The 27,716-nt window shown below is 39.2% G+C and overlaps 3 protein-coding genes across 6 annotated transcripts in view; 1 reads left to right on the top strand and 2 right to left on the bottom strand.

The window, feature by feature from the left end:
* Positions 1 to 394: 394 nt before the first annotated feature.
* Positions 395 to 21,547, bottom strand: LOC121635928 (DNA-binding protein SATB2-like). 4 transcript variants are annotated; one of them, XM_041979346.1, is made up of 12 exons: positions 21,395 to 21,547; positions 16,168 to 16,437; positions 14,298 to 14,477; positions 11,925 to 12,051; positions 11,111 to 11,234; positions 10,199 to 10,301; positions 8,312 to 8,362; positions 7,564 to 8,096; positions 7,274 to 7,486; positions 6,822 to 6,974; positions 4,065 to 4,256; positions 395 to 1,987 (listed from the first exon to the last, which is right to left on the bottom strand). In XM_041979346.1, the coding sequence occupies exons 2-12, from the start codon at positions 16,391 to 16,393 to the stop codon at positions 1,355 to 1,357; spliced, it is 2,535 nt and encodes an 844-aa protein (XP_041835280.1). In that variant the 5' UTR covers positions 16,394 to 16,437; positions 21,395 to 21,547; the 3' UTR covers positions 395 to 1,354. The 4 variants fall into 4 exon arrangements, with proteins under 4 accessions (XP_041835280.1, XP_041835283.1, XP_041835281.1 ...); XM_041979349.1 differs by having other exon boundaries at positions 16,192 to 16,437; XM_041979347.1 differs by lacking the exon at positions 21,395 to 21,547 and adding an exon at positions 20,233 to 20,387.
* A 3,160-nt stretch (positions 21,548 to 24,707) lies between these two features.
* Positions 24,708 to 26,430, top strand: LOC121635878 (gamma-crystallin S-like). The gene is made up of 3 exons (XM_041979248.1): positions 24,708 to 24,716; positions 25,190 to 25,432; positions 26,158 to 26,430. The coding sequence occupies exons 1-3, from the start codon at positions 24,708 to 24,710 to the stop codon at positions 26,428 to 26,430; spliced, it is 525 nt and encodes a 174-aa protein (XP_041835182.1).
* A 337-nt stretch (positions 26,431 to 26,767) lies between these two features.
* The window catches only part of LOC121635877 (potassium voltage-gated channel subfamily H member 3-like), a 41,216-nt gene continuing 40,267 nt past the window's right edge, over positions 26,768 to 27,716 (bottom strand). Inside the window, exon 15 of the mRNA XM_041979245.1 lies at positions 26,768 to 27,655. Coding sequence (XP_041835179.1) covers positions 26,933 to 27,655 — 723 coding nt within the window. The 3' untranslated portion in view covers positions 26,768 to 26,932. The remainder of the gene's footprint in view (positions 27,656 to 27,716) is intronic.

Genomic DNA, 27,716 nt, shown 5'->3' with positions numbered 1-27,716 from the left:
ACAGAACCGTTCCCAGCATCAATAGGAATTCTTGATCATAGAGCAATTAAAAACATCCAATTGGAACAAATCGGGAAAGCTGAAATTGTCAAGCTGAAATAGAGTTAAAAATTGTCCTCATACCCTTTGTGCTACAGGTCACTAACAACAGTAAAGTGACAGCAGGTGCATCTGGATATGATAAATGAACTGTAAATGATACCGCACATAAATAGCATCTAAAAGAAACCTAAGACTATATAAATATTAAAGCTTAAATTGAAACTGACATTTTAAAAAGTTGTCTTGTCCCGCTTTCACTAACATAAAGACAGTTATAAAAATTAATTATAATTAATAAGAATTGATAGATTTAAATAAATATAAAGGCTAGTAATGAATATTAGTAGTTGAATAGTGTGGAAATGTTTTATTATCAACAAAAGGCTTATGTGACAGAGTTTCACATACAGATGAGTCAATGCAGAGACCTCTCAAAGCACCGAAGGAAGGACACTAATAATGAAACATAAATAAAAAGGAATAAAATCTAAATGACTTGAGACTAAACAGAGGTTTCCCTGTATGCTTATATTTTAAATTAATACATTTCACATGAGCTACTATAGCCCAGTGTCAGCTGGTTATCCTCAGTCTCCAATAAAACTATAGGTCACCTGAGGGAAGATGAGTATTTTAATCTCAGACACGAATAAATAGCCTATTCATATGCAGTTATTTCTAAATCACTGATCATTAGCATGTCTGAGTGGTGTTTGGAGTTCGGGGTGACAACATGCATACAATCATTATGTGCCATTTCATCCAAATACTGCATATCTAAAAATACTGAGTATTTATAATGACACTGTCCAAACTGTTGGAAACCTATTTAGACAGCAGGTAAATGGGCTGTGCTTTAGGAGCAGTTTCAGAAAAGAAAGAAGGGCTTTATTAAAAACTGGAGTGAGCTCTTTTTTGTTGTAGATTTAACTGGTTGTTTAAAGTTAAATAAAGTCAAAGAATGAATTAATTTCAAAAGGATTGTCTGGTGGTCATAGGGCAGATGAAACAAAGTAACAAGACTAATATATATATATATATATATATAGGGGATTTATTTTCCTTTTTATCTTAATAATGTCCCAAATATTTTGCAGGCAGCAACCAACTAAAAAACACTGGTAACATATGAAGATAGCTGAGCTATACCTTCATACATACATACGTACATAAATATTTTTCCACAGTTCTTCAGATATTAACGAGCTCTGAGGGTCAGCTCTGGTAAAGGTTGTGGTGACGATGATAAGACTGGATCTGTGTGGGATCCTCACAGTTTAATAATGTCCTCAACTCCTTTGTTTCTCTGCTGTTATCTCTGCTGTTCTGTCGATCGGGGGCTGTCCACACTGCTGTAAGGAGACAGAGAGGAAGTTGCTGGTCCCGACGCTTTTCCTTCCTCCACTTCTTCCGTCTCTACCTCCATTTCCACCTCACCTTCTCCTCCATCTTCCGCTGTTCTGAATACCTCCACAGAACCTCTGCCATCCTCACTCGACTCCTCAAACACAGAGAGAGCCTCCTCTCCTCTGCTCTCCATGCCACAGATGCCTCTTTCACTGGGACTTGAGCTCTCCCGATCGTCCTCCTCGGGGACGGACTCTCTGGCTTGGTTGTGGTGCTTGACATTGTAACGCTGGTTCTGGAAGAACTTTACAATAGTGTGTTTGGGCAGGTCCAGCTGGGCTGACAAGGTGTGGATAGCCTCCTGGTCTGGGTAGAGTCCCACATCTCCAATGAAGCTCTGCAAGATGCCTAAGGCTTCCAGAGAAATCCTTGTCCGGGATCTAGCCTTTTTTGTTCCTCCACTTCCAAGGCCAGGACTTGGACCACACTGCGGCCTTTCCTCTGAGCCTTGCAGAACTGGCAGCAGGGGAACTGGCTGTGGGTCTTCACGAGCTGGTGATGGAGCACTAAGAGGGGGTAGGGGCTGCCTGTGGAGGCTCTGTTTAGAAAATCAAACAGTAATTTAAAAGTTATACATTTTGTTAGTAAAAGATACCACTAACCATTTTAAAATTTATCAATGTACACAAAAGACCCTTAAAGGTCCAGAAGCAATTTCTTCAGTCGTGACTACAGGTATTTTTAGTGTTTTGGTCGTGAGGATGAATGCATATGAATTATAAAAAGATATGCACATAAACATAACTATTGCACTGCAAAACAAATGTAATTTATATATATATATATATATATATAATAATAATAATTTCCTTCATCCCACTTGTATGGCTGGTTTTCTACAGGACACCTATATTATCTGATCAGAGGAGGTTTGATTCAGATTAAAATGTCTTGAGTTGCCGTTTATTACAGGCCTTTTACCCGGTATGTACACATCTGTTTTCAGATGACTGCTGAGCCAGCTCTATACAAAAGATCAGCTGCTACTGTAAAGCCTTGGACCTTGAGTAGTCAGCAATCATTTGTTTACTTTAGGCATAAATGTAATTTTTTTGTGCAACAAATCCCACCCCTGTGCAGAAATGTGAGAACCTAGTGCAAAGATATGTTTATTAGCCATTGATGCTATCCATATCTCTGTTGAGCAGATGGCAGTTTTCTTGAGGTGGTTGTGTGTCTTAATATTGATGTTAATAAAATGAGTTTTCCTTGTTATGTTTAATTCTTGATAAAAGTTCTAAATCAAGGGTGCCCAGCTCCGGTCCTTAAGGGCCACAATCCTGCAGGTTTTTGATGTGTCCCTGCTCCAAAACCAACTGACTCATCAATTTGATGATTAATAGGCTATTGGATCTATTTCAGTTGAGTCAGGTGTGTTGTAGCAGGAAACAGCGGCACTTGAGGACAGACTTTGGGCACCCCTGTTCTAAATACTAATAACTATGCAAGGGACATGTTAACTGGCAACAAAATTAGATTATGAGATGCTCGTTGGTCAGGGAGGCAGTTTGGTCGCTAATAAAATGACAAATGACTTAATGAAATTAAATTAGTTGATATTTACGTATACCTTTTTAAGACACTATTTTTAACACGTCAGAGGGAAAAGTAAAAGTAGAAATTAGTATATTATAAACTCATCTTTGACTGAAAAGCAACCTTTAGTTAGTTTTCTGTGCATGTTTGTTGAAAAAAAAGTCAAATAAGTGAACATATCAACATAAGCGCACAATTAAATTTCATGCGGAGTTATTATCAAAATTATATGCAATGCTGCACATCAGTTCATGGCGGCCATATTTTACATCCTTTGTTCATTTATGAAAATCTCTCATGTGAAGACTAGATGCTAAAAAATGTCAAGTTCTCCATCAGCCCTCTAGCAAGTGCATCATTTAGCTTGTCTGTCAGAGCTGCTCTGCAGAGTCAAAGAAAATGAACAAGTGGAAGCGTGATTGACCAGCTTCCATCACCCATCAACATGCAAGCTAAACTCCCCAAGTCATCATACAAACAAACGCTACTAGAGCTTATTAACAGGGTGGGGTGGCCAGCACTCCCAAACACAGGAATCCAACACTATAAATCTGTGGTCCATCAAAATTAAAGGACCTAAATAAAGATAATGGCAAATCCTTTTTTCTTTGCTTCAATAATTACAGGGTATGTTCTGAATAATATTGAGGTTAGGGCCAGACTGGAGTGCATTTTGGTTTTGGGAAGAGGGTGGGATGGAGGAGTGTTAGCAGGAAATGTGTGGGCTGGTCATTTACCACTTCTATTTTCAATGACTTATGGGACACAAACATGACAAAAGAGGAGGGCGGCAAAGAGGAGCAGGTGGTGGATTCAGACAGAGACTGACAGACAGAGGAACATTTTCTACTCTGCACTCACATGCTGGTTTTACTATTTTCTCACTCGTAAAATGCTTTGATTTGTGTATTTTGCTTGCACATGGCTGCTCTGTGGTTGAGAGGGGTTGTATTTTTAAAAAGATATTCACAGATATTTATTTTTTCTGCTGAATTTCTACCACTGCACAGAGACTTAAAACAAACCTGTGGGGATAATCTATCGAGACATTAAACTGCAGCTGCTTGCTGCGTATTTACCTGCTGGTCTGGGATGTGCAGGACAGTGTGAAGCCTGTCGCTGTGCTGCTGCCGCGACTCTTCCTCATAGACCTGGTCTCTATCAGCTTGTGGCAAAGCCAGGAACCGTCGGATGGTGCACAAGTTCTCCCACAGTGTGCGGTTCTCAGGGTTCGGGCTCTCTTTCCACCTGAGCAGCTCACACAACCAACCCTGGAACATGCACAGAGGTAGAGTTTATTCATACCAAACAGCCAAGGCTAACCCAGCTAGTAGACAACGACAGCTACCACAGGAGAAAAAAAGAACACTCTGAACCAAAACCATTACAATATACTGGCTGCAGAGGAGTCAGCTCTTTTTTTGGGTTTCATCATATTACAACGAGATGGTACAATACTATGTGGAGTGGCGTTGTTCTGCAATTATCTGGCTTTGATACAAACTTATGTTTGATACAAACAAATGCTTCAACATTTGTTTAAGAGACTGCATTGGTGGTTAAAATCTTGTGAACTAATTTGAAATTAAAAGAAAATTCCCAGAGGGGAAAACAAGCTTTTTTAGACATATAAATTATACATTTATGCATTTTTACAAAAACAGAAACACGAAAAATAATCTGATTTGCACACAAGTTCTAAAAGTAGCTAGAGAGAACCCAGTTAGAACAAATGCATATCTAATTTTAAGGAGACGCATCCATTGCAACAGTTCTGTGAAAGCCAAAAGCTCTGAAAAGAACCCTTGTGATTAGTATCTGTGAAACAAATTTTGGATTTTTTTTTATATCAATTTTATTCAATGGAATACAAGTATGGAAATTAGAGGGACCAAAGTGGTTCAGGGAGATTACAGGAAGTTGAGATAAAGAATGGTGGAAGATTTTGTGTAATTATGGTCAAAAGTTCAGCACAGCAGAGAGAATGGAAAAAAGTAACAGCAAGAATGAAAAAAAAGGGGTAGAAAATGGTGGTGAGACCAGTGATGTTTGTTTTGGTGACAGAGGCCCTGAAGAAAAGACAGGAGGAAGGGCTGGAGGTAGTATAGATTAAAATGTTAACGTTCTTTTTGAGAATGACAAAGATGGAGGGAATCAGGAAGGTATGTACAGAAGAGGGATAGTCAATATATCAACAGAAGGATGCTGAAGTTGGAGCTACCAAGCAGGAGGCCAAGAAGAAGACCAACAAGGAAGAGATCTAAAGATGTAGCACAAGAGGGCATGAGGTTAGCTTGTGTAAGGAAAGAGAGTGTTAGATAGAGGCAGATGATTCACAGTGGAGACACATGAGCAAACAGCTGAAAAGATGAAACATTTACCTATTCTTTGAATAATTTGTGAAGTTTGGATTGCTGGCCCAGTGGATGACCAACTTGTTGCTGATATTGAGTTCATAAACAAATCCTGACATTTTCCTTTCTAGTTCTGTCATAGCTTAGGTTTCTTTATTCCAAACACTTTTGACAAGCCACCCAGGTCCAGTCACAACAATACAACTAGGATAGGATAGGACAAGGGTAAAGACTCTTGTGATGGAAATAAGAAGTTATTTATCCAAACATTTCTCTTTCTTAATTTACATTTTAGTTTTAGCTATCCACAAACCATTTTCTAAGAGATTTTTATCTTGTTGCTTAGCACACTGCGACAGCGAGTGCAGTGGTTTTACCCTTGTAGAGCTCCCATTCACACCACTATTCTCCTGATGTTGGACTCGTTAACATCAACTCGGAACATTAACTTGGAAAAGCGGCCTTTAGTTGTTGAGAAATTCACCATTTACACCCATCATCTACTTTTATGACTTCTGTAAAACTGATGCTGTTTTTCATTTGAACACAAACACACATGTCAGCTCTACAGCATAAACCATGTACTCTAATCTACAAATAAATATTCATACATGCTCTGAACACAATTAGATAAAGTTATTCCCCATATGGAGAGATGAACAGAAGGAAAATCAGAGCTGAGCAGTGAGTGTATGTGTGTGTGTGAAGATTGCATTATCTCTGGTAGGCTGACCCAAGATCTGCCACCAGCTGTTGTTTATACACAGCCTTCAGCCTGGAAATGAATGGTAATAATGTGATCATTTCTCTATCATCCTGTCTATCTTTTCTCCCATCTTGCATCCTTCCATTCTGCGTCCTCATCCTTTGCCATTCAGCACCTTCTCATTTCCATTTTCTTTTCTCTTGCTTTACACTTTCTCTAACTCTTAACTTTTTTCTAACTTCATGGAACTATTTTTTGTTACTTTTACTTGCATTTTGCTCTCCTTCTCTAGACCAAGACTGCTTTGATCACGATCACCCGCATTGTTTGTCTGAGGATGGAGTCATGATGGCATGCCACAGTGGGTAATCAGATAGCCCACACACCCACACACACACCTCATCAGCTCCTTCAAACATTATCAACTCATCTAGAAGTTGTGTGTGAGTATGTACATGAGGGTATAATGGAGGGATTAATGTGTGTAAACATGTTTTTTAGGTGCGTCAAAAGAAACTTTACATTTTTAGTACTGAAATCTTTGCTTCTGTTAGAAACAAAACGTTTTTATCTTGAGTGTCTGCATCAGCAGGAAATTTGTTGTATTATCTCCACTCTGGATGCAAGTTTAGGCTTGAGCTTTATTTTCATTACACTCAAAGCCACGTGGCCCATCAACAGTAAGCTGTAGAGACACATCCAGTGTAGGTTTTGACTGTGATTAGGTTGCCATAATAACATCAACATCCTTAAAACAGCTTATTGTTGTGACTGACCTGACTCTTATTTGCAGCCACCTTAGCGAAGAGAGCCTGGGAGACCTTCGCCCTCTTCATCTCCTGTTGGATCTCCTCATAGATCCCTGATGTGATGTTCACCAAAGAGTCGAGCTTCAGCTGCAGCTCTGGACCAGGCATGCTGCATTTTGTCTGCACAGGATGTGACAAAACATGAGCTCAATGATGTTAAAAAATAATGATGAATACGTTACCATATATATCATCTGCAACAGTTTACTGCAGATTGTTATAAAGACAAAATTAGCTTCTAGGCCTTTGCTTTAGTGCTGCAGGGGTTTAGTACAATTTCTCTTTATTTGTTCAAATAAAGCCTTAAAAATGTTTTCTCATACAAGGATTTTGTTAGCATTTTACTTTAGTATTATAAGGAAAACTAGCTGGTGGACACACAAATAAAAACTAATCTTGAGCAGGGTTTGAAAGGCTACCTGTGTGTGTCTGTGCGTGTTGGTGCTGGAGATTTGCTGGGTGGAGTGGTTGTGATTGTTGCTGGTGCTTCGCTCTCTCTCCTCCTGGTAAATGCGGTCTCGTTCAGATTCAGGTAGGTTGAGGAAGTTTTGCATGGCCTTCAGGTTGACCAGCAGTGACTGAGAAGCCGAGCGTGGGTCCTCCTCTTTACGAAGGATCTCTGACAGCAAACCCTGCAGAACACTCAGTGTTACATTTGAAGACGGACATATTTAATTGTCTTCAGATTGGAAATTTGAACTAAATTTACCTGTGTCCGGTTGAAAGCCACTCGAGCAAACACTGCTTGTGAAACGCTGGCCCTTTTCAGTTCGTTCCGGACTTGCTGGTAAATATCAGGGGAAACTTCAGCACCTGAGCAGTTGAGGCTGGGCTCAGTAGCCGCCCCAGAAACCTTACATGTCCGTGAGATGGGGGGATGGTTGAGGAACTGCTGGTTGACTCCCTGTGCGTGCTGGTGGGTGAGCAGGCGGCTTACTGCCAGCTGCTGGTTGATGAGGTGGGCCATGGCGAGCTGTTGACGGACGAGCTGTGGGGAGAGCTGGGGAGACAGGAGTCCGCTGTGGCCCAGGAGAGGTGAAGCCTGTGGATGCAGAGGAGGACTTGGGTGGTTCTGGCTGACGGGATGAGGCAGACCGTGAGGCTGAGCGGGGTTCTGAGTGTCCCCAAGGCTGTTCTTAATAGGAAGGGCTCCAGGGCCACCTATGGTACCCAAATGACTGGGGGAAGGCAAGAGAGATGGAGGGCGATGGTTGAGGATGCTGAGGTCCAAATCCCTTTCCACTGCATCAACACACACATACAGGTTTGTCTTGTTACATTTAAAAGGTCTTTTCATCCATTTCAGATCATATCCAACAATAAAAGTTTAACTGTTCTAAAATTTCAGGCTGCATGCCAAATGAAATATGTCTAAATGAGCCTAAATTTGGTTAATTAAAGCCACAGCACAGCTTTCAAACAGAAGTTTGACAAACAATAAGAAAAGATGTGGATACCTTTTATGACAGACTTCTCCTGCGATGTCCACATCTTCTCAGTGTATTCACCTGAGGGACACGGCAGTCATTTATTCCTCCATAAATAGACCCAACTACTGTGTGTACTTTTAATTTTGCATGTGGTAAGTATATTTCGTAAATCATTCAAATTATATCCAGAAGTCACCTAATTGGCCAAATCAAATGGCTTATATTATATTAAAGCCTGTAAAAGATAAAAATAAAATAAAACAAAACAAAAACAAAAAAAAAAAAACAAACAAAAAAAAAACTTTGGGGTGGATCAAATGTTTGAGGCACAAGTCCTTTACCACAAAGTAATTGGTTAAAATTTTCCTCTAGTTTCACTTCTTTATACCCTCTGTATAAGATAATCAATTGATCACTGCCTTGAACAGCCTGTCTGCTTTTCTCCACATAGAAACCTTTTTATTACGTTATTTGGTCAAGAAGCACATTTTCTATTATTAGTGTGGTTTGGCAGGGCTTTGGATTTTTACCTTCCCTGCATGTGCGTGTATAGTAAGTGTAAGAGGATCCCTTATTTCTGGATCTTGGTGGCATACGTCTTGGAGTTACTGCTGTTTTCCATTAGGAGTTACAGTAAGAGCATTTAGTTTTGTCATGTGTATTAAGGATGACGTTAATGTGAACCATGTGTGACAGTTCCTTCCTACAGAGAGCAGTCACTCAACATCTCATGCAGCAGATTAGACACAAAGGCTGACACACGTGTTTGCACACATACTCGGGGGTGGACAGCAGGACGAAAAAGCATCACAAACTGAAGGACGTTGGGCAGGTGAGTCATTAACATGAGATGTGACTAGAAGTAAGTGTCTAAAAAGTGCATGAATGCTTTCACTTCAAAGTAAACAAATACAGGATTCACAGCGGAAAAGTTGGTGGTTGAAGATCAGAAAGCTGGTCTCACAAACTGTAAAGATTTGGCAGGATTGGGACATTTAACATGAGGGTTTCTGAGTACCACAAATGTACAGACTTAAATAAAATCCTGCAAAAAGAAGTAGTATCTGGGACAGAGTACAAATGTTGTCCCACCAAGTTCTTATATATAAAAATAATAACTTTAAACTCTGTGCTCCTGTCTGATTAAATCTTATCATCTTAAAGCTTAAGCATTTTACTTTTCACAGCAGACATATTGACACTTCCTAACAGTAGAAACTTACATGGCCTCAACTACATTAAGGATGTAATTGATAAAGCAATCAATAAAGTCATTAGCATCATGTCTGACAAAGCCCAAAATATTTGGAAGTTTCACTTCATCACTGAGTGAGTTTTTAGAGCCTAAATTAGTGACTATTATTGTTGTGAGTACTAATACTTGTGAGGTTGTGTCTACATCTTTGTAATAACAACATAAAACTCATTAGTGTAATGTTGACTGATTTTGTACCCCAAGACTGGAGCAAATAAAATGTTAAAATGCAACATAATGTTATCTCCAAACACAAAGACGCAAGCTGTGCATGGAAATGTAGAACTTTGGAAGCAATAATACTGCACGATGCTAGTTATTACATTAGCATTATAAGCAAGTCAGAAACAAATCCAAAACTGAAAACAGCTTCAGACCGTAATTCAGGCAGGAATTTAGATGGCATTTTAGTACAAGCTCACACATACTGCAGCTAATTAACAACACTGGTCTGATAAGACTTCGCATGCTGTTGTCTGACAGCCAACAAATATGCAACGATATTCCGTAATCCTGAAAATATGGACTTGTTTCCCACGGATCAGCCTCCCCTTAGAAATTAAAGAGTGTCACAAAAAGCATCACCTGCTCCTCTAACCTAACTTAACTTGTTTTCTTTAGACCTATTCAGCTGTGAGATAATAAAAGTGTAAAATTACCTTTGAAGCGTTTGTACCTCTTGTACCAGCGTCCAAACTCCTGGCATTTTGAGGTGGAGACGTTGGCGTAGTAGGAACTATTCACTATTGCTGAGATCATACTCTAAAGAGAAAGTGTTGGAAAATTTAAAGACTCAAGGTAAAAAAAAAAAAAAGATAAAAAACAGGATATTCTTTGTACAATTTGTGTCAGATGACCAAATATTGAGAAAACAATTTTTACCCTCTAGATTTTTAAAAACTAATCTTTCACATAAGATGACCAGTAGTGCTGTAAGACTGGATGATAAACAGAAACTAAGTTCTCTTAAACTGACCCGAACAACACTGATTTATTGAAACTCAACACAGCCATCCATTCCTAACATAAACTGTGGTCACTTCGGAGCAGGAGATGCAAACTCAACATGGGAAACGCTGAGGATGAAAACTCACATGAGTCAGTCTGCAAATGCACACCACCCACACACTTCCCCTAATCACTAATTACATCATGACTAAGTCTTGTGTATAAATCACAAGTCGAAATGACACACTTGAGTCTAATGACTGCAGGGTGTGTGAGCAGGATAATTGAGGTGTGCATGCTCGTATCCTTTCCCATGGGATGGTATCAATATTTGTGCGTGTGAGTGAGCCAGATTACACACTGCACTAAGTGTGTGGTGAACTGATGATGAAACATGTGTTTATAGAAAATACTTAGCTGCATCTCTGCTATCTATGTGTGCATATTTGTGTGCATGGACAGAAACAGAATCAAACTCAAACACTTTCTATTTGCATGGAAATCTAAAGATTCTCCCTTCAGAAGATGTTATTACAGGTTTGACAGCTGATTTAATTAAAAACTTCTTCAATGTGGACAATGTCTTCTGGACAATGTGGCCATGCAATGTTTGGTGCAGTTACCTGAGAGAGCGGACACTCCTTTGCCAGAGCGCTCTGGTTGGTGTCTCTCAGCAGCTCTTTCAGGGCATTTCTCACTGTTGCATGAGTCCACTGCTCAGATGGCAGCTCCTCCAGATGGGCAAAGCTGCATAAAATTAAAAATGTATTCATCTCTACAAATGAGGATGACAAGAAAACTCTCAAAGTAACCAACAAACCTGCTATAAATCACACAATTAGGTTGATCTCTAAAAAGTTATGAACTTTTGAACATTATGAATATCTCAGGACTTCTCTGGCTTTGTCTTTTATAATTTCATAGAAGATTTAACCTTTTATGTTTTTAAATGTCATTCAAAGGTTTACATTAGAGTGATTTTCCCGTATAGAAAAAATTGGGCACTGCTGAGCAGAATAGCTGACATGCAACCAGCGAAAGAAACAAACCAGAGAGGATAATGTGGCACAGGAAGGAAAAAAAAGCTGAAGAAGAATGAAGACGCGGCCAACAACTGTGGAAATTGCGCAAGTTTTTGGAGAAAAAAAAACAAAAGAAAAAGCTATGCGAGTGTGTTGAGTAGTTAGCAACGACTTCAAAGCGGAGCATTACTGCCACCGATCTGAAACCGACGCCGAACTCTGAACGCAGCACCGCACACTAGTGGAGGAATTGACTAAACAACCATAGCAATGTAAAAGATGCATGGAAGTATGAGGACAACAACGCATGACAATGTTTGAAACAGTAAGGGAGCATAAGTGGGCCTTAAGAGTGGGACTCAGAATTCTTCTTAATAAATAATTTGCCACACACACACACACGCTCAAAGCTAACCTGTGCAGAAGGATCCGCAACGTGACCATGTGGTAAACATCCAGCAGCATGTCGGCCACTGTTGCCTCCGGAGCATCCGTCAGGTAATGGATGGGCATCGGTTTCCATCGTCCAATTTTAATGATCCCTGTAGAAGATACAAGGGCATCATCAGTCTGGATTTAAATAAAGACATTTATGTTTTCTGTTCCCGTGTTTTCTAGTTAACGTAAGCTTAGCATGTTTGTGTTGCCAGATTAATTTCTTTGGCCTTGGAGTACCATCCTAAACCTGAGTAACACTCCTGGCCTTGGCCTTCATGCGACCCTTGACTGGAAGTGCAAATCTAAACAGACTTAATCACATTATGATCTTCTAAATCAAACTCAGACTGTCTAGCCTTTGCCTGCTTGCCCCAATCATGTGTGAGTGTGTGTGTGGCTTTGTTGCATGAGGATGATGGTGATAGGGGCAAAAGAACAAAGACTGCTCTTTTTGGACTCTATAGTTGATTAATAGGAAGAGAAATGTAAAATCAACTCAGCATTAAACTGATGCAGACTTTGTTTGCAAGTGCTGTTTGATGCTGATGTACTGGAGAAACACTGAGGTCATCGTTCTGTCTTACAGCAGCGTATTTTCTCCTCCAAACTGGCATTTATTGTACGTCATACAGCCAGTTTGGTTCAGAAATTACTTTTAACACTATAACTTGTTATCAACTGATTCAACTATGCAGACAGCAGAAGTTTTTTTCCAAGTATTTGAAGAGGAAAGAAATTAAAGAGTGTGCTGACAATTAAGACATTTTAGAATTACCGAATGCAGTTACCAATGGACTGTCTTTAATATTGTTTGACCTAAGAACACAGAGAAACCATTTTGTGTACATTACACCAGCAACAATCTTTTACAGGACTAATCTTAAGGGAATGTTTTTCAAATAATGCATATTTTAATGGCATAAATTAAAAAAATCCTGAGCTAATCCTCAAATAAAAAAGAAAAACCAGGTAATTTGAAACCAGCCATCAAACTTCATTCAGTTAAAATAAAACAAAAATCTAGGATGCACAGGTGGTGGTCAAGTTCTAAAAATAGGCTAAATGATTATTTTAAAGTGACTAAGATAAATAACAAAACAAGGCTTCAAGTTAAATTTAGCTCAACAATTCAAATCCAAAGCATTAACAATATATTCCAACGGCAGATAGCAGCTTTTTAATCAGCCATAATGTGCAATCAAAGAAAAAGTCCTATGAAAGCCAGTTTCGAACTTAAAAATACACATCCAGTCTAAGCTATGCAAGATGCAATTCAATCACAGAAGAAAATAGAAGCGACTCTGTATAATTTTGGTTGTGACCACACTGGAGGAAAAAATGCATGACTCCAGCCAAAAATTATTTATTTGAAAAGAAAAGGCTTATTTCTCAGAACAAAACCTAGCTATTTGGGTGAGGCAAGGGGGGTCGCAGGGCGGTGGCCACTTGGTTAGACTGCCCTGTGTTTACGGGACACACCAGGAATGTCAAACTGCCCTACTTTATGTGCATGCATACACACACAGACACACGTGCCTGTAAAGGCTGTTGTTCGTCTTGGACTGCATGATGTTTGCTTCCAGTTCTGATCTCAGACTGATGAGAAAAAGTTTTGTTGTTGGCCTGAGATGGTCAGATATCAACTTGGATGGTTTAACCATCCTGCTGCGTGTTGGGTGGAATGAGTCACACGGGGGAGATAAGAGGTGCAGAACAGAGACAGGGTTATCTTTAAAATACCTTCCCTGCAGTTGTCTGAGGACTCACTGTACCCATGTAACAAAGCCCACACATCTGGGAACCAGTCATTCTATTCATCTGCTGCAGTAAATAATTACTCAATTATAACAAAGGAGGGAGAAAGGAAAGGAAAAAAATATTATGTCCCTTTGCGTGCAATAGTGAAAAAGTCTGATACCTTAACTTAAACCAGAGAATCAAACAAACATGCATCACAACACCTGTCTTTACACCTTCATGGGCTCTTGGTGGAGCCCTGATGCTCAATGTTGCAGAAAGATACCAGAAGAGTTGTGTCAAATCTGAATAACTAGTCTGCATGCATCTGGGATTTTTCCTTTCCTATGTGAAATGAAAATGCTCCAGAGGTGAGAACAGTTTGCTAAAGAAGCTGTCAGACTGCATCCTACACAGCCACCATCACCAATAGTCTTATGTAATTGAGACAGAGAAGAAAATGAGAGTTTTTGGGAAAGTCCACTAGCTTAAATAAAACTAAATCTATTATTCAGTATGCTACATGTCTTTTTTACACAATTAAAATGTTTTGCTTTTATATCTGAATGAATGTGTTACACTAAAAAAGAAAAAATGACTACACACTACTCACCCCGTGCCTGCACAGCAGAGCTGTGTGAGTATCCGAGAGCAACCAGTGCTGTCTCTACCAGTTGTGTGAAGAGAACATCTTTACGAACCAACACAAACTCAGCGTGACGATCACTCCGTCCCTCACAGTCGCCAGCTGCGTCTGCATGCTCGACCACACAGAAGACTGGGATCATCAAACCTGGCATTACAACAGAGTCCAAGTCATTGAAGTAGACATGGTGATGTAGACCGGGTCCCACCAGACTAATCAAAATTATTTTATCAGATTATTTAGTAATGAATTTTCAATTTTTACAGCTGTAAATAAAATTAAAAACTGCCACCTTAGAAGTTCAGTGATTTACAGAGGGTAACATCATATGAGAGTTGAGGTCACATTGTCTCATGCTTGGCCTTTTTGTAGGGCATGATGAGAGTCCACTTGTTAGAGGACCAGCCTTGTGACTGAAGTAGATCAAATTTAATTATCCAGATCAGTTTGGAAAAAGTGGGAGGAGAAAATAAATTTGGGATTTGACCTCTTTTAGAAACTTATGTTACATAAAGCACCTCTTTCCCAAAATGAGAGGATATCTTTTCTCTGTATAACAAATATGGTATGTTTGAGGATTTTTGAACGTTGACTATTGACTTCTGGAGGATTTTTTCTCTGACTGACACACAGTCTAGCTGCTGTGTAACTGCCTGGTGGTCGTCTTGTGTGACTTTGGTTAAACTGGGCAGCTGCCAGTGTGCATGTAAGTCGTTGTAAGATTGTACAACTGCATTTGTGTTTGAACCACATTTTAAAACCCACATTGGATAAGACTCGTTTCCAAAAGAGCCATTAAAGCGGAGCAGCACTCAGGAGAAATGCCATGACTCCAGTGGCAAATCTGGTCCTACACACTGGCCTGGGCTCGTTATCGGGGGAAATACTGAGAGTTCCCTTCAAGTGTAGAACCATTCACACCCATCGAGTCCACCGGTTTGTCCCACAGGAGCTGTTAATTAGAAAGCCATCAATCTTTCTCCTGAAGAGGCCAGGATGGATCAGCCAGAGCCAAACCACAGCAGCACCAGTCACGCCATCGGCCAATAATCCAACCGCTCGGTGGAAGGGTGGAGCGAGGCACCGCAGCAGAATGTGTGTGTACTGTTACAATGTTTGTGTGATGATGCATGATGATGTTTTCAGCATGAGAGAATAATGGGCATCGCTGCATGAATGTTTTGTGTTTTTTGTATACATGCTGCTCTATTAATATTAGCGCAAAATACAGACAGTGTGTGTGTGTGTGTGTGTACACACTATAGTGAACCTGTCCCTGGCAGATGGTGGGATGGTGTCCTCTGCTTACAGTAATTCACAACATATAAAATTATTGTCTCATTACAAATTATAATCCTGTGTTAGTGGGATGGGGTGAAATATTTGCATGAAGATCAGGTTTTTTTTTATTAAATAATTAAAATTTTCTTTGCACATCTTCACATCTGGTGAGTATTAACGGAGTGTGAAGTTGAGATTACAGTTTTTAGGACAAACTAACAGGAAACAGGAAGAGATGTGGAACAAGTGTGATAAATGACAAGGCTGCAGCTAGAAATGGTTTTTATTATCAGTTAATCTGCATTTTTTTTTCTCCAATTTATATTTTTTTATGTTCTAGGAATCACACTACACATTTATCATCAATTAGACACCCAAAGATATTCTAAACTATAAACATAAGTGCCAAATTGTTACACTTATTTATTTTTAATTGATTAAAAAAAAACACAGCTGATCTTGATTATCTCTCTATAACTATTTACTAGCCTCTAGCGGCTGCAACCAGCATCAAGGAATAAACCAAATATTTTGTATTTAAGTAGTGTTTATTTACGTGTCACATGTGCCGACATCCCACCTCCTAGTGGTCTCAGCGGTGTGCCATTCTGTCGGATTCGGAGGTTTGTTGGGCTGCCATTCACCTCCAGATGGTTTATCTTGCAGTGTGATGGGCCGCTGGAGGCTGGACTTTCCCCGTTCTCCCCTCTCTCCTCTGGGCTGGCACTGTCCTGAAGTCTGGGGCTCTCCGTTCCCCCTCCTGCACCTCCACGCTGCTCCATCCCTTGACAAACTCTCAGTGAAGCACCCAGCACAGTATGAGGAGCTGGCAAAATGAAAAAGAATTCACCATAGTACAATTGCTAGAAAATGGATAGTATGCTGAATTGAGAGCATCTTGTGTTGTTTGCAATACTAAAACCATTCGTTACAGCCCTGGTTGCTTTATGCAACTGCAATCACTTCTATAACATGAAAATGTTTTCTTAACTTCCAACAATCTTTGCATGAAACTGGTCTTCAGTTTACGTTCATATGGTATATCATCTTTCTTACTGTGCAGTTGTTGACAATGTGGAGCCATTACACCCTGCTCCATCAACAACTCTGACTTTGTTCGTTCCCTCCACAGCCAACACATTTCTCTGTTATTTACACAGAAAAGAGGCACGGACAGCCACACCAGACTAAATACAGACCTGTTAGTTATCCTCTGTTTAGACAATCACAAATACACAACAGGTTATAATGAAAGACGTGAAGGTGTTTAGGGTGTTTATCGAATATTGTCACAGTGCACTATGTGGTCAGGTTATAGATTCAAATAAACAAAAAGCATAAAACTGGTTAATAAAAAGGTTTTGTATGATGCAGTAATTACACACCCATGTATCATTTCCAATTAATATACCCATTTTTAATCTGAATTCTCTTATTATTTAAATATTTTAGTTACATTATTTCCTACTGCACACATAAAAGTGTCAAACTTATGCAGCATGTTCCACCAATCCATACATTTTGTTGTAGACTGATGCTACAGAAATAAACAAGAAGTGAGAGAGTGAATAATACTAGACAAAAAGCAGGACAGAGTGCATCCTAATGCTGTAACAATAAGTTCTGCTGTGTAACGTCACAGTTGCTTTGAGCATTATATTCAATAGCTTCATTATACAGGCTTCTACTCTCAGCTTAGCATTTTCTTCACACTGTGGTTTCCAGTGGCGTGTCTGTAAAAAACACATGAATCTGCATCCAAAAGCTAAACATGATCATAATAAAACTCGCAGACAAAATTAATAGCTGCCATTTAAAAGGTTTTCCAGCACAAACAAGGAAAAATAGAGAATAGCAGAGTGGAATATTACTTAAGACAAAAGGAAAAATGTTAATTTCAGTCTGTGCTTCATAGATGTATTTGATTGAAATGCCTTTTAATGTTTGCACCGATTTAAAAATCACGTTATTTTTTGCAGTGTACCAATTATGTATGCCAGCATTATTAGTACACTGCAAAAGAATAACATGCACAAAAAACCTCAACATCTTGCTGATGCTGATCAAAGTCAACTCTTCTTCTGTTACCATCTATTACAACCAAAACAAGCCCCCTCCATCACAAGAGCAGGATGATCCAAACCAGTTACCTAATAAGGTGGTCAGGAAATACTGGCCCTTTATGTTAAGGTGATACACAGAAGAAAAATGAGTTTAAAAGATGCTTAATTAATAGATTGCAGTGAAATGACACATCTTTTTGGGTAGGACAGTTAGTCTGCATTTAACTAAGAGATGTTGGCGATGCCCTCCCATCAGTGTTCCTCTGGGTGCAGCTGTCCAACCCACGCTGCCTTGACTAATTCGCCCATCAATCCATTATCAGATAACAGATTTAATGATCCAGTCCACCAAGATGAAAAACAATCTGAAACGTCCTGAGAAACCCGTTTGTCTTGACTTGCAGGAGCAAAACCAAGAAAAGAAATCTCCACCATGCCAGTAAAATGCTTTTCTTCTCAAATACAACTTAAATGTGATTCAGACTAATGACAAAATGAATGTGTGCTATTATTCTACATGTAAACTTTGCAAAACCAAGCTCTCAGCATGTGTCTGGTCTGTTTCTAATAAACACATTTTTGGAATATTTGGGGTATTATAATCAACCCCCCTTTCCCTCCCTCATATTTTTCCTTCTAACCAGACCAATTATCAAGCCATTAATGAGTATACATAAAATGTGGAAAAGGAAAAACAGAAAACATGGTGAAGGATGTAGAGTTAGTTTAGCTAAACAATGTATATAATGTCAAGTCCTCACAAAGTAAGGATTTTCTTGCAAGTTATGTTGCTATAAAACTTTTCTAGAAGTTTAAACTTGCAAAAAGTTTTTCATAGTGGTATAAATCACAGCTGTTAGCTCTTAATGCCATAAACACACTTCATAAAATGACACCCCTTCAACCAAAAAAGTAAAATGGAATATTTAATTAGATTGCATGACATAGGTTTGTAAAAATCTTGCAATTCTTGATTAATTGATTTAGCACAACAGAGGATAAAATGCAGGATTTGCAGCCTTTAAGAGGTCCACTTTTAGGGCAATAGGTCATTCTCCAACACAGATGTTAACAGGTTGTTTTAGGCAGCTAACACCTTCGTGTGTTCTGACTGCAAAGGCTGCAGAATTTGGGGATGTCTTTTTACGCATTGGCATGACCAACACAAACTAGAAAATAAATAAATATGCAGCAAGGCAAACATCCTACGTCCTTCCACTTGTGTCTTGTATAGATACTTTGCATTATTCTGCTTCACAAAATAATTTCTCTATTTTGACTTCGTATTTTAACCAAACATCATTTATCAAAACTGCAACTATTTATCCAAAATGTGCTGCTTTCATATCAAAACTGTAAAAGAAAGGAAAAATAAACAAATGAAAAATACCTGGCCACATTGGGTACTACTTTCCTAAATACACATACACAAAACCCACTTGAAGCAACACATTCAGTGGGTGTAGAGCTAAGAGACCACTCGCTCCCAGCACAGACTGCTCTCTTTACAAGCGCACATGGAGGCCAAATGTCACACTCAGTAGCGTCCAACTGACAGATCACACAGAAACACACACTGTCTACGAAATGGCAGATTAATCTTGGCAGGGTCTAATTTAAAATGTCTGGGGGGTCTTCGAGTGTCTTTAAAAGCACTTTAAAGTAAACTGAATTTTTGAGGGTAGGGATATTAAAGAGGAACTTCAAAGCGTCCTGTGGGTTTTTGAAGGAATCCCTGAGCGAGCTACCAGAACTCGAGACATAGTTGTGACTTGTAGGGTTTTATTGTAACTTAGTTTAGTATATTGTTTGGGATCTGTTGACACCTAAACATTTGTTGGAAGGGTTCACAGGGTCTAAGGAGTACTCTTTGTCTTTGACACTCAATAAGGTAAAATATGAATAATGTCATATTAATAATGTGAAGTCATCCAAAACCATAATTTCTCTTTTTGGGAAGCATGCAAGTAAGACTAAATAATGTGGTCTTAAAGCCACAGGAGGTAAAACTACAACAAAATCCAAACATTTCAACATTTAAGGCTTAATTTTTTTCTTAGAACGTCTACATCTATTATTATTATTATTATTCTTATTTCAAATAGCAAACAACTGTCTAGGTTATTCATTATACTGTCAATATGAATAAATCTATTATTTTTAATTAGTCATTTTTAGATTTAAAGTAGCGATTTGATTTCTTTCAAAATACCAACCCTTCCTTTTTCACCATTAAGAATCTATTTCCTTGTGTTTTTCATGCTTTTCCCAGTAGACACAGCCATATTAACATGTTGCTGTGATAAAAAAGCTTAAAACAATCCTCTAAAAGAAGTTAACTTTGTCTCATCTTTATATGATATATATTTAACGTTATGTTGTTATTCGGTGGCAGCTGCAGCTGCAGCTGGAGGAACCCCTCTTTAACGCGCAACGAATCCCATTCAAATACCTCCAACTTTAGTAATATCTTCATTATTCGCAGTTACTTATAAAGAAAACGACAATACTTTCAATGCTGTCTAAAACCTTAAGATGTTATGGTAAATTCGTCTTACATATATAAGGTAACCGTATGGCCGTCACGGATCTGTTACCCAATGCTTTTGCGGGTCTTTGCTAGGGCAGCTCAGGCACAGCTGCGGCTAATAAAGTTATAGCTAATAATGGCTCCGTTTGATCCAGGTGTGCCAAATGAACCACTAAACAGGCTTTAAAGTCAATGAAAGCAGACAAAAACAGACTTGTTTATGCTCCAATGCGCACTTAATCAGACGTATTATTAATTTTATTAGCCGCAGCTGTGTTTAACCAATTACACGTCTGTGAAAAGGGTCAGCTAAACTAAACCGCATCAAAATAATTGGTGGCATGCGCCAAACTGAAGTATGCTGGTTTCAAAAAGTTCATATGATATAATAAAATATAATATCTAGGAATTTTTGAATGGAGTTAGGCTTAAAGGGAACACAGCTTGCGCCACACTGCAGCTGTAAACTAATAGACGCTTCAGTAAGTTAAGTTTAGTCAAGTTTTCTTTTGCTAAACCGCTATTAGAAAAGTAGAGACAAAGGCTACTGTATACTATATCCCCCTCAGTCATTACTCTTAACTAAGTCACAAAACATCCTTTGGGTTTTTTTCCCCCCATCAAAACTATCATCTTTATTAGAGTAAGCTATAAAAATGAACGTAGACTTAATATATGTTATATATATATATATATATATATATATATATATATATATATATATATATTCAAACATATATATATGTGTGTGTGTGTGTGTGTGTGTGTGTAAAAGATTTTTTTTTTTTTTTTTTAATAGTGGTAATAGAAAGGCTTTGCATTTTTCTGAGTTAAATTCAAGCTTCCATCACTTATTCTAATTTTATCAAAGAAATCTTTTTTTAAACAACAGAAAACAACATTGGCATGTGAAGTATTAACATGCAATATCATTTAAAAAAGCTTTTATCTTTTCTAAATCAATTTTGGACAAATTTAGGACTTGCGCATCCTAAACTGTAAGAAAACCTCTCCGTTGGACTCCAAAGGATCAGTTGTTGTATCAAAAGCAGCACATCAGTTACATGACAATATATTTTTAAAAATAATTTATTTCCCATAATAACACATTATCTTGCAGTGCTGCCTCAATACCATGCGTCATTCACTGCATACCTGCAGGAGAAACTTTTCAGTAAATGCTCACTCACTTTTCAAGAAGTCACTGTGCGCGGTGGGGTATAAACTCCATCCATTGGTGAAAACGAGTGAATCCAGCCTGAGAGAATGTGAATTTCCCAACGTTTCCCTTTCTGACAAGAACTGTACAGTCGAACAAGCAGGGAGACGTATACAGACGAGGAGTGATGATGACAGACTGCTGCTGCTGGCTGAGTAAGGAGCAGCAGAATGACACATCCAGAGAGAGAGAGAGAGAGAGAGAGAGAGAAGGAAGGAGGGAGGAAGAAGAGGGTGGAAGCGAGGGAAACCTGAAGACAGATTCTCATGCAATCAATAAAACAGCCTTTAATCTTAACTAATATAAAGTGAATACACTATTTCACATCAAGTTGAGCACAAGTTTGGAAGAAACTGGGATAAAATGAGCTACTTCTTTACTTCTGTAAATGAATAATGTGATGACAGAATTAGAAAGGTTAATTAATGTCCCAGATGCTATGATAGCAGAGAACAGAAGGAGGATGAAAAAGTGGAAAGAGTATAGAGAAAGGTGATTAATGCCAGAAGTCCATTGTGGTAGTAAAGTCACATTATAAATGCTATATGAATAGAGGTAGATGGACACATCTGATTAAAGATGCTTGAACTGCCACAATGACACACTGTGCTTTAAAAAATGTACACATTTTAAGTTTCTTAACCTTAGACCTGACAAAGTAAGATTCTCTGCTTCCTAATGGTTAAAAAAATCACCAAACAAACCAGTTAATGATCACTGTGAATACTTATTTCAGTTTGACAAGCTTAGGGAGTATTATGATGAGTGAGTTGATTTACTCAGCTAATAACTAAGAAAATATATAATATATTTGCATTCAAAGACAGAAGTAAAAGCAACTACACCTAATCACTTACTTCACAGTCCATCCATTACTGTTTGTTTGTCCACATAGCAGACTCACCAACAGTGTGGTCAGCATTTTGTGAATTATTTTAGATGGAAGAATAGTCACCTATCATTATAACTCAACCTGTCTGGCCCTCCTCCTCTGTGGTTTCTGTGTGTTTAAGTGTGTGCGTGCGCTGCCAACACTTGTCTGTCTTGCATCATCTTAAATATCTTTGACAGCTCACCACAAGCTGCTCACCATGAGGTGTGCATGTGTGATGGCATGTGTGGCAGTAAATGAGTGACTTCACAAAGATTCAATGAAGATAAGCCAGCTCTTACTCACTAAATATTGAGGTTATGCATGCTGTTTTGGTCTAAGTCTGTCACAAGGAGCTTTATAACACATTTCAATTATGCATTTTTGTTGTGTCAATAATCCAAAATCTTTATTATTAAGGTAAAACTGAAACTGAAGCGCTTGCAGCTTTATGCTGTTACTGCAGTATTTATCACTAATGAAGAGACAAGAAGCTCATCTGCCACATCAGAAAAAGTCTTTATGTTGTCTTTCCTGCATGATAACCTAAAATTGGAGGAGAAAGAAGCCACTTATTGTTTATTCATTGTGGAAATGCTGCCTCACTGTGGTGCCATTACGGTTATGACATGTACCCAACGATTGATAGTACAAGAGCTCAATTATCTCACGAGGAAATTCTTTACCAAAGTCTCATTATAGTACATTTCTCCCCTTTTTAAGTGAATTTAATTATACTTAGCGCAAAAAGTAGGGTTTGGTTTATTATCTGTGTTGTATTATATATTGTTGGAAAGCTTGATTAGCCACCTTTACAATGAGTTATAACTTGTAAGGATTGTGCTAAACACATCTAAACATGTGGGTAGTGTCCCCCAAAATCCCCTTTAATATTCTCCTGTTGGTATTCACTTTTGTTTAGAGTTGCTTGGTGGATTGGATGATTGCATTCAATGAACAGTAATGAAGAAGGAAACAACATATTGGCCATTTTTACACTTTATTCGCACTGTCAGGTACCGTAGTAGTGTGTGGAAGATTCATACATAGCTACAACTGTTTGGCACCTCCTCCTCATGCTGGTCACCAGCCTGGTCACATTTAGCTGTGGGATAGCATCTCATTCCTTAACCAGGAGTTGATGAAAATCAACCAACATGGTTGTGTTGGCCACGTATAGCATGCCCGAGCTGTTCAGTCGGGTTGAGGTCTGGACTCACGTCAGGCCAATCCATCTTCTCCAGAGCCAAATTCTGGAGGGTCTATGATGATCCTGGTTATGTGGGGGAGAATGTTGTCATTTTGGAGATATGGTATTACCACTGCCTACAGAACCTCTCTGATATGTGCCTATCAGTCATGTGCCAGTCATAGATCTGTGGCTGACACACACCTGGCAGCACTTGATGCTCAAAACAAGAATGAATACCAACAGGACAATTTTGCAGTGGATTTTGGCACATTTTTGGTTGAGCACTACCCACATGTTTAGCTGTGTTGCTCATTCCACAAATGCATGATCCTTACAACATATACCTCATTGTAAAGATGACTAATCAGACTTTCAAACGATGTATAATATGGTCCCAATTGTTATGATTAAAGAGGAGTAATAATAATAAACCAAACAAAGATTTCTGTATTTTTGTTCTAAGTCTATTTTATCTGTTTTACATGTGCAGGAGTCTTACATATTTATATATTATTTATATATTACTAATATTAAAACTTGTTCCTATCTGCTGATGGTTTCTACAGTTCGACATGGAGCGACGTGTGAGCTGAATCTCAGGTTTTTTCTTGAAGGAAGCATTTAGTGCAGAGTTGAACATCTTTTTCCTGCAGCAATGAGTGTATCAGTTACAGGAGGATGAACTGGGCGAATGCGTTGCAGTTAAATGTTTCAAATATTTGTTGCACTGGTTGAACAAAGCTGCTCTGTTGGGCGGCTGGTGTTTAAAGTTAGCTGGTGCAGACGGAGAGCTGACAGGGCTGTTTCCCTCCCTCATTACATGAGAAGTTTTAAACCACCAAATCAAACAACTGATTCATTTAAAAGTGTATACAATCATCAAATAGAGTTGCATTTGTATTTATGTCTTTGTGTGCGTGTGCATGTGTGTCCGTTGTGCAGCGTGTTTACAGATTTCTGTAAAGAGTTGGTGAGCTTTATGCAGAGTAATCCCACAGCCACTTTCTGGAAAACATGAATAGCAATGGAACCACTGAGTCAAATTTTGGATCTAGTTCTCATGACAAAGCAATTGTCTCAATTATAGGGGGCTGAGCAGGTATAAAAGAGAGCTAAATGAGCACTTACTCACACGTACGCACACATAGATAGCATTTGCATTACATAACAAATATACACATATAAAGGGAGACCGCACGGTTGACCACAGCCAATCCCAAGATGGGCAGGGTGAGTATAAATACAATCTTAAGTTTCTCAGCATCAGGAACTGCAGTGTTTAAAATGTGTTCACATTGAATTAAAGGGTAGTTTGATGTCGATATAAGCCTGTTTGATGAAAAATTTTAAGTCAGCTCAGTAGAGTGAGGAACAAACATTGGCCTGGGAAAGTTTACTTTTCATTTTTACACAATATGCTGAGTCGTCATTTAATTTGTATATGTGGAAAACATGGTGAAAGAAACGCCTCACATACATATGCTTGATTGATTTATTTTAGTTTCTATGTTGCATATGTTTATCCATCCTTAACAAGCCAAACGTTGCATTTTTAATCCTATTAATAAGCCTTGATTAACCTTTTTTTAAGAGATGTTATAATGTTTAACATAAGCTTAGATGTGCAACCAACAGAGGAAAGCATAAAGTACAACTTTCAAGCAACATCTTTTCTAGATTTTGACTCACATGCCAACCACCAGATCATCTTCTACGAGTACAAGAACTACCAGGGTCGCAGGTATGAGTGTGACAGCGACTGCACCAACTTCCACTCTTACCTGAGCTGCTGCAATTCGGTGCGGGTGGAGAGTGGGACCTGGGTTATCTATGAGAGGCCAAACTACCTGGGCTACCAGTACGTCCTGACCAAAGGGGAGTACCCCAACTACCAGAGCTGGAGTGGCCTCAACGACAGAGTCAGCTCCTGCAAGATGATTCACTTTGTAAGCCATCCGACAAGTTCCTAGTCACATATCAAAGATTAGCTAGCAGATTTCCATTTCAAATCATATTTTGGTGTTAGAGTAGTCAAGCTTTGCTGCAGAGTTCGACTACAAGAGATTTAAATTGATATGAAGTGATTAGGAGAGTCTTGATTGATTCTACATGTTTAAGTGTTTCTTTAAAAACAGAAGCTGAAAAGCCAGCTTTGCTCTGATTGGTTAGCTCTAATGGCCTGAGCATGTACCACCCACTGTCCCCTGCATTGGCTTTGCAGACATTCAAAATTCAAATTTACATTTAATGGGACACAAAATTAGCATAGACCAGAGGAGAAGGATGCATCATCAACATGTTTCTGTGGCTTCTTCTGCATTTATTGGGACAGATGCTGGTGTGTAAGAGAGAATAGGGTACTTTTCTTTTTTTTGTTTTGTTTTGAGAGATATTTCTTTTTATCTGAAACTCACGCATGTTTATTGTTGTGTGCTTCTGGGTTTGTTGTGTCTTGTTAAATGTGATTTTTCTTCTTTTTTTTTTTTTTTTTTTGCACCTTAGGACTGTTTTTATGAAAGGTTCTCATGCTGTCTTCTGAAACTCTGCAACAGTAATTCCTTCATTTTCTCCATCACCTTGTTGTCCCAGAGCTAAATTTCTTTTTCAAACCAACATCCTTTTACTAACAGCCAAATTTAACATCTCTCTGCCTCCTGTTTTCTTCATTCAGACCTCAGAGGATCCTGATAGGATCCAGCTCTATGACAAAGTGGACTTTTCAGGTCAGATGTTTGAGACAAGTGAGGATTGCCCCTCTGTGTTGGAGAGGCTTCACTGGAGAGAGGTGCACTCCTGCAAAGTCCTGGGAGGCTGGTGGGTCTTTTACGAGCAATCCAACTACAAAGGTCTCCAGCGCCTGCTGGGGAAAGGCGAGTTCGCCAGTCCTGCGGTATGGGGTGCCGCCTGCTCCACAGTGCAGTCGTTTAGACGGATAAGAGAGTAGCTACTTCCCCCTTTTTTCAGTTTTGTTGGCTACTGCTCAGCTCACATTGCGCATCTGAGAGGTACAGCTGTAAGAACTCTCAATAAAACTGAATGACAAGGAACTGCAGGAATGTTTCATTACTGTGTGTGAGAGTCTGATTGTGTGTTTACAATCTACAATAGATGAGTGGTGGAAATCTCTGAGAGCAGATGCTAATGTTTTTCTGTTTTCCGTTTAAAATGACCAAATTTTACACATTTGACAAAAATATGTGCATGTGTTCCAAAACTCTGAGCATTTAATTCATTACTATTAAAAATATTTTAAAATATCAAATGAAACTGTTAAAGAACTTTATTCTCAGATGTTCTTGATGGTGATCTTGATAACAGTTTAAAAACATATTTACACTGGAGCTGTCATGCCAAACTTTGGGCAAATGTTCATCATGCAGTAAGTCGTGTGGCATGCTGGTCCATCTGTCAGTCCTGTCTCAGTGTCCGTTTGTCTTCACGTCTGTTCACACCGACGGCTGTCCTTCATTGATGAAGCTTAGCTGGGTGCTGTGCTCCCCCCATTCTCCCTCCTGCAGGTTCAGGAGGGGCATTTGGGAGTTTGAAGCCATGCTGGAGGTTTGGGGAAGGGGACAGGGCTGGATGTGAGACTGTGGAAGGGAATGGGAATAAGAATAGGCTGTGAACTGGGGCTGGGAGGATACTGGGAGATGTGATTGAGGATGTATTTGTGACTCTCTGCCAGGTTCTGATAAGTCCACCAGGAGGGGGGTGCTGCATGATTGGTGGCTTGATGTGGAAAGAGAGGGGATGGAGGAGTAAGAGCAGGGATCTGGCACCGCTGTGTATTCAGGAGGAGAGCTGTTAAGTGAAGGTGGAGCTGAGCGATGCGAGATCGGCAGAGCAGGATTGATCTGATGGGTGGTGGGTTGGTTATCATAAATTGGATCAAACTCTCCTTGTAACTCATTGCTCTTGCTCAGCTGAGGAGACGATGGGTCAGGTATGAGGACAGACAGAGGGTTTGGCTCGTCTGAACAGCCCACGTGTAGGTGGTGGGTTTGGATTGGTGGAGCTGGTGAGCAGCTGTGCGAGGATATGCTGAGAGGTGGAGTCACAGCGTAGGGCATGAGCAGTGCGGAGGGGTTGTGAAATAGAGGTTTGAAAAGACGCATCATTTCCTGCAGCTCCTGACTCACAGCGGTTACTTGACGGGACAGAACACACATCTGGGGGGTAAGATGAATGGATAAGTCAAAATCACTGTCTGTGTGTGCACTTATTTAGTTA

This window comes from Melanotaenia boesemani, chromosome 24 (genome assembly GCF_017639745.1).
Source record: "Melanotaenia boesemani isolate fMelBoe1 chromosome 24, fMelBoe1.pri, whole genome shotgun sequence".
Taxonomy (NCBI): domain Eukaryota; kingdom Metazoa; phylum Chordata; class Actinopteri; order Atheriniformes; family Melanotaeniidae; genus Melanotaenia; species Melanotaenia boesemani.
This window is presented reverse-complemented; position numbering and strand designations above follow the sequence as displayed.

What these genes read in the sequence shown, in the direction of transcription:
- LOC121635928 (XM_041979346.1), bottom strand. Translation starts at nt 16,393, where the DNA reads ATGGAGCAGCGTGGAGGTGCAGGAGGGGGAACGGAGAGCCCCAGACTT. An exon ending in TTGCGGATCCTTCTGCACAG is followed by an intron (nt 11,235 to 11,924) that starts GTTAGCTTTGAG and finishes AATTTTATGCAG; the next exon opens with CTTTGCCCATCTGGAGGAGC. An exon ending in TGGCTGCAAATAAGAGTCAG is followed by an intron (nt 4,257 to 6,821) that starts GTCAGTCACAAC and finishes TGCATGTTCCAG; the next exon opens with GGTTGGTTGTGTGAGCTGCT.
- LOC121635878 (XM_041979248.1), top strand. An exon ending in CCTGCAAGATGATTCACTTT is followed by an intron (nt 25,433 to 26,157) that starts GTAAGCCATCCG and finishes TTCTTCATTCAG; the next exon opens with ACCTCAGAGGATCCTGATAG.